Genomic DNA, 6,989 nt, shown 5'->3' on the forward strand with positions numbered 1-6,989 from the left:
AGGATGGTCTTGATCTCCTGACCTCGTGATCCGCCCGTCTCGGCCTCCCAAAGTGCTGGGATTACAGGCTTGAGCCACCGCGCCCGGCCTTTCCCCCAGTCTTTTAACTTACATTTACTGTATGTTGTTTGCTTTGCTTTTCAGTATATATCAGTCCTGTCATATTTCACAGCTGCAGGAGTTCCCATTTCCGTAGCACTCACTGCTACACATGTAGATTGCACATTTTCACTATTACAGACAGTGCCTGCTGTGACCACCCTGGTGCATTACTGATCCATGGTATGATCGCTGGGCTTCTAGGGTGGAGTGCGTGCTCCTGCTAGAGCATCTGATGCGCGTAGTGAGGCTGCACCTCCTGCAGTGGGTGTGCCTCTGACCACTCCAGACTTGGAGCTCCGGGGATGGTCCTTCCTGCACTCCCTGTCTGCCTGTTTCCTCCTCGGCTTTATTATTGCTTTAAACTCTTGCTTCCCACCAATCCCCAAGAAAGAGAGAAGAAGGTTGCAGCCCCAAGGTCTTGGTTGAGAAAGGGGGTTGGGTTTTCCAGTGTATGCCATGAGAACTAGTGAAAAATGATGGGGCACACAAAGCTGAACAGGACTTCCACCACAGGGTTCCGGGAGGCTCCAGGCGGGAGGGGTGTACTCAGTTTCTCTCATTTGGGTGTGCCTGGTATTAGGCATCTTGTGGGGCTCAGTAGATGCCCAGAACACCCCAGAACACAGAGTGAGGAGTTCTGGGCTGGCCCAAAGCTCCAGCTTCTCAGGATCGAGCAAGTCTGTTCTTTCTGTCCAGTCTGGCCATATCCTCTCATGCCTGCCCTCAGGACCACAGGACAGGGCCTAGGTACCAGTGCAGCCCACTCTGTTGCCACCCCCTGGGGTGAGGAGGGTGGGTGTGACAGCTATAGAGCCCACAGCCTTGCATCATCAAGTCTTCAAGTGAGCCTTTAGAGAGGGAGTGAACACCGCCCAGTTCACAGGGGAGACAGGGAATCTTGTCTAGTTCGAGGGCACAGGGTCGTGGAGGAGTCATAGCTCATGAAGTTCAGCACTGCTGCTCCTCGCTGCTGTGGGCTGGGCCTCTTCCTTTGCTGTAGGGTGTAGGGGTCAGCGTGTGGGGATGGGTAGGGCGTGGGGATTTCAGACAACCACTCTTTATGCTGTGCAAGGCTTCTTTGTGAGGACTTGACCATTTCCAAAAGACATGACAGTTATTCTCCCACAGGCTGAATCTAGGCCTGCAGTCATGTTTAGTTGGTGTCAAAGTTTTTGTTTGGTTTTGAAATCAGGTGTCAACATTTAAAAAGCGAGACTTTTTTTTACATGAAAATTGGGATTTCTTTTGAAAACAGTTCAGTGGCCCCAAGCCACATGTCTGCATTCCCACCTGGCCACAGTCAGCCAGAGCGGCCCCAGCAGCCCCCTTCACTCATCCCCAGCATCTGCCTGACTGGTACCCATCTGAGCTTGAGTACGACTCCCTTCCTGGTGCTTATCTGATCCTCCTTGGGTCAGCCAAATGTAGTTGGCAAAGAAAGTGTCACCATTTGAGGAAACAGACCCAGAGAGGGAGAGACTCTGGCAGGACTTCATGGTGGTCTGAACTTGGGCATCAGGTTTCGGGTATGGGGCCTCTGCTCTTTCCCAGGGCTGGCTGCTGCTCTTGCTCCTGCACCATTTCACTAAGAACTGTCTCCTGTCTCCTTCCTCTGGGCAGATGCTGACCTTCATTATGCTTGCCCGGCTGGCCACCCTGTGTCCTGCACCTGTCCTGCAGAGGGTGGACCGACTCATTGAGCCACTAAGGGCCACCTGCACTGCCAAGGTAAGTCCCTGGCCCAGCCCTAGCCCAGGCCCTGGAGCACCTACTGAGTCCTGGGCCAGTTGTTCAGTTACCCCTTACTGAGCACTTCCTGCAGTGCAGGTGATACTGTGAAAGTGCTTCATTTAATCATTATCATTGCCCTATAAAGTACTTCTTATCGTCATTTTATACACAGGGGAACAGAGGCTTTGAGAGGTTGTTATTGGCCAAGGCTACACAGCCAGTAAATTGCAGAGCTGGATTCAGACCCACCTCTGTCTCTTCTTCCATTCATTAAACACTTCCTGGGTGCTGAGCCTCATGGGAGATACTAAAGATGTAACATTGAGCCTGATAGGTTCCCTACTGTCAATCTCTCACCTCCTTGTTGGGAAGCTGGGTCAGATGATTGATCTAGGGCAAAGCTGCCGCTAGACTGGAGTGCCTAAAGGGTCTGGAGGAGGAATCTGGAGTGGAAGCTCTCATGGAAAGCTGGTGTTGGGAGCAGAGCCTGGCACACCTAGGTGGTACCTGGTAAATACCTGTTGAATGGAAGAATACATTTGGGTTTTTCAAGAATGGGAATCATTACCAAAAGGAGAGCAGTGTTTCAGATTGGCGCTTAAAGAGGAGAGATACCCATAGAGTGGTGATTTTCAAAAATGAAATCTTCTGTGGATAAAACATTAAAATTGGTAGTTTATTCATAGAAACCTGCCTTGTAAGTTTACAGTTTTAACATATGCTTATTATTGAGTCAATCCAAAAAAATGCTTCTACAGGGCCAGGCCAGTTTTGACAGTCTCTGTGGCTAAATCATTTCTAGTTTTCTCTGAGCTCTATGGCACCAAGAAAAGTCCCAGTTCTGGCTCTGTCACCCAGGCTGGAGTGCAGTGGTGCAATCTCAGCTCACTGCCACCTCCGCCCACCTCCTGGGTTCACGCCATTCTCCTGCCTCAGCCTCCCGAGTAGTTGGGACTACAGGCACCTGCCACCACGCCCAGCTAATTTTTTGTATTTTTAGTAAAGACGGGGTTTAACCGTGTTAGCCAGGATGGTCTTGATCTCCCGACCTTGTGATCCGCCAACCTCGGCCTCCCAAAGTGCTGGGATTACAGGCATGAGCCACCGTGCCAGGCAAAAAGTCCCAGTTCTTAAGAGGGGAGGTATATATGGCACTGCAGTGCCAGAACATTCTTGCAGTAGGCCAAGGTGGCAAGAGAAGCTCTGCTCTGAGTTTCTACAAGAGCCACTCTTCTGGCCATGTGGAGGATGCTGTCTGTTGGGCATTGGGATGAGCGTGGATACATCCACACCCACAGTCCTTATCCGTGATTCTGAATCTACCAAGCTCTGACAACCAAAAGCTTTTTAGGAAACTGTTTGTCACAAAACTTGACTTGAAGTGGCATGAGGCTATGATCTGTAATTCTCGCCAATGTACCACTTTTATATAAGGGACTTGAACATGTGCGGATTTTGGCATCCACTGGGATCCTGGAACCAAACTCCCATGGATACTGAGGGACACCTCACTACTACTCACAGTACTCATACATGTAGTAGAGTATTCATGTATTTGATTACAGGGTATTGTACAAGACCCCCCGGGAATGTAATCTGCACAGTATTACTTTTCTAAAACCCCAATGTCCTGGATTCCAAAGCACATCTGGCTCCAGGGGTTTCAGAGAAGGGAGTGTGGACTTGTGTCAAGTTGTTTAATCCTCTTGGCAACTCTTATGAAGAGGCAGCTGTTAGTTATAGATGGGGAAATGAGGCTCAAAGATGTAGTTACCTGAAGTCACAGCTCTTGGGGGCAGAGCCATTTGAATACAGGACTCTGCAACTCCAATGCCAAGCTGTTATCCACTGCATTGAATTCTTTAGGAAGAGCCCAGCATAAGGAATTTGAACTTTAGTCCATAAGCAGTGCAGGAACTGCTGAGCTCCTCTGCCTAAGTGGGAGATGGTGGGGGAAGAGGAAACAGAAACTGCAGGAGGTAGTTTGGGGTGCTTATTCTCCGGCTGCATCTGTAGAACGGATTGGATTGCAGGGCAGGGACTTGAGTGCAGGGAGGAGGCTGCTAGAAGACCATCACAGTGATCCATTCATTCAGTCTAGTCATATGGTGCTAAGAGCTGGTTTTAAGCACAGTATAGGCTGGATCCCTACAGTCTGTAGGAGGTAAGTATGGGAACACAGTACTTGCCACTGTCAATCAACAAAAAGTGAGCACTTTAGATTGGCTGCTCTGAGGCCCCTCAGGCTGTACTCAAGCTGATTTGAATGGCAAAGAACCTCTGTGGGGAAACCAGCCAGTGTAAAAGCCCAGAGGTGGAGTTAGGACATAGCTGGTGAGACAGAAGCCTTAGGAGGCCGCGCAGCAGGGATTTATGTTGGGTAAGATGATGGGGCCAAGAGGAAGCTGAAGAGCAGTGAGGAGGCAGTGGTACGGGCCAGGCTCAATAAAGTATGGCTGCTTCTGCTGTTTTCTACTTTAGGTCAAAGCTGGTTCCGTGAAGCAGGAGTTTGAAAAGCAAGATGAACTGAAGCGCTCTGCAATGAGGGCAGTGGCTGCCCTGCTGACCATCCCCGAGGTGGGGAAAAGCCCCATCATGGCCGACTTCTCTTCCCAAATCAGATCCAACCCTGAACTTGCTGCCCTCTTTGAAAGCATCCAGAAGGATTCCGCTTCAGCCCCCAGTACAGACTCAATGGAGCTCAGCTAGTTCCCCCAGCACTGAGGTGGGCCCTCACTTAAGAGAAAGAAGCCCACCCAAGCCCAAGGCCTCCCCATACCCCACTGCAGGTGTCTACTTTTGCCCTTCCACCATCTCACTGGGGGCCCTGCCGCTCCTGGTCAGGGCTTACAGTGCCTTCTCTAGGGACCCAACTCAAAAGGCCCCCAGCCTGAGCTGCGAGGCTGCCAACAGTTGGGCCCTTCCTTAACTCAGGACAGTCATCCAAAGAAATAGGGTGAGGAAGTTTTCCAGTGACTTCACACTGTATCCCTCCATAGTCTGTCTGGTTCCTTCAGAGGGTGTCTCTGCCTCATGAACTAGTAGCATTTAGAAATAGGCTGTGCTGTCAGCTGTAGAAGGTCAGGAGGCTGCAGACACCACTCTGGTTTCTTCACTGCACTCAGCAATGCCTGAAGTTAGTGCTCAGGCTGGGCATCTCAAAAAGAAAAGATACTTCAGTCATTCACATTTTAAAATTCAAAACGGTTCATTTCTAAGTGGCAGCGATGAATCAGTAATTTGGATGATGTGTTTCTTTTCCAGGGAGGAGAAATGGGTTGGGTAGGGAACTGGACAGGCTTGGACCTTGTTTCATTTCTAATTTCAAAATACTTATTAGCAAATTGGGCAACAAAGAATTACACATCTTCCATGCCACCACCCAGGCATAACCAGTTGGTTTGTTTCTTTCTGAGGAAGGTTTCAAATGTATCTAGTGTTTAGCATTGAGGACAAAGAAATGCAAGTGGCAGGCCCAAGTATTTTCTGTGACATCCCAGGTTAATAAAGATTAGATTCTAAGTTACTTCTTTTCTCTACACAACTCGTGTCCAATTGTTAGACCAATATCTTGAATGCACTTGTCAATTTGTAAGAAATCCAAAAAATGAGGCTGGGTGCTATGTCTCACGCCTGTAATCCCAGCACTTTGGGAAGCTGAGGTGGGCGGATCACCTGAGGTCAGGAGTTTGAGACCAGCCTGGCCAACATGGCGAAACCCTGTCCCTACTAAAAATATTAGCTGGGTACAGTGGCAGGCCTGTAGTCCCAGCTATTCAGGAGACTGAGGAGATTCAGGAGAATCAAGTCGCCTGAACCCAGGAAGCAGAAGTTACAGTGAGCCAAGATCAAGCCACTGCACTCTGGCTGGAGTGACAGCATGACAGTCTCCAGGAAAAAAAAAAAAAAAAAAAAAATCCCCAAAATGACCAGTTTACATTATAAATATTTATGACTAGGTTTTGAACAGGAGACAATCTGTAAGATGCCTATCTACTAGAATGAGATTAGACCTAGAAAAGCTTTGTTATAACCAGCGCATTTCTGGTAAGTTGACCGGATGGTTACCAAAAAACATCCTGTAAGCATTTCCATCTCGTAAGTACCACATCCCATATCCTTCATGACCTATATACACTATGTAAGGTGCCTGTAATCCCAGTACTTTGGGAGGCTCAGTTCAAGAGCCTAGGCAACATGGCTAGACCATCTCTACAAAAAAAACTTCAAAAACTACCCAGGTGAAGTATGCATCTGTAGTCCCAGCTACTTGGAAGGCTGAGGTGGGAAGATCACCTGAGCCTGGGGAGGTCAAGGCTGCAGTGAGTGTCCCACTGCACTCAGCATGGGTGAGCGCAAGACCCCGTCTCCAAAAAAAAATCAGGGCCACGTGTCACTAAATTCTAAGAGTACCAGTCAAGAGGCTCAATTGTCACCAGTTAGGTCCCTCCCTTGGCAAACTGCTGTAACATTATACCTGAAGCAGCAGCTGGTGGGAAGGTTATAGGAGACTGAAAGTGCTTTTCCAGTAACCGTGGTGGATTACCTGGCAGAGCAATTTGTACATCATCCTGTTCTTTCTGGACAGAAGTTACAGGATGCAATTTAGGCATCCCATAACAATCTGTTTAAGAAATTCATCTGGGTATTGCCATGCATATTTTCTCAATTCTCACAAGCATCACATGGAATAACTTGTCACCTAACTTTACAAAGCAAAGTTAAGAATGACTACTTTAATTCCAGCACTTTGGGAGGCCAAGGCAGGCAGATCATTTGAGGTCAGGAGTTCAAGACCAGCCTGGCCAACATGGTGAAACCCTGTCTCTACTTAAAAAAAAAAAAAAAAATTAGCCAGGTGTGGTGATGGTTGCCTATAATCTCAGCTACTAGGGAGGCTGAGGCAGGAGAATCACTTGAACCCAGGAGGCAGGGGTTGTAGTGAGCTGAGATCGCACCACTGCACTCTGACTTGGGCAACAGAGGGAGACCCCGTCTCAAATAAATAAATAAATAAAAATTTAAAACATAAATTAAAAATTTTTTTTAAAATGAGATTTTTCTGCTCTAAAATCAAAACTTTGCAAGCTGCATTCCTTTCTGGAGGCTCTGGAGAATCTGTTTTTTTCATTTTTCCAAGTTGGAGAAGCTGCCTG

At 48.2% G+C, this 6,989-nt stretch overlaps 1 protein-coding gene across 2 annotated transcripts in view; it reads left to right on the top strand.

The window, feature by feature from the left end:
* Nucleotides 1-5,359, top strand: part of CAND2 (cullin-associated and neddylation-dissociated 2 (putative)) — a 38,835-nt gene extending 33,476 nt beyond the window's left edge. For both annotated transcript variants that reach the window (XM_011952342.1, XM_011952343.1), the window contains 2 exons: nucleotides 1,723-1,830; nucleotides 4,315-5,359. In XM_011952342.1, the coding sequence (XP_011807732.1) occupies nucleotides 1,723-1,830; nucleotides 4,315-4,542 (336 nt within the window). In that variant the 3' untranslated portion in view covers nucleotides 4,543-5,359. The remainder of the gene's footprint in view (nucleotides 1-1,722; nucleotides 1,831-4,314) is intronic.
* The last annotated feature ends 1,630 nt before the right edge of the window (nucleotides 5,360-6,989 follow it).

This window comes from Colobus angolensis, unplaced genomic scaffold (genome assembly GCF_000951035.1).
Source record: "Colobus angolensis palliatus isolate OR3802 unplaced genomic scaffold, Cang.pa_1.0 Scaffold34, whole genome shotgun sequence".
Taxonomy (NCBI): Eukaryota; Metazoa; Chordata; class Mammalia; order Primates; family Cercopithecidae; genus Colobus; species Colobus angolensis.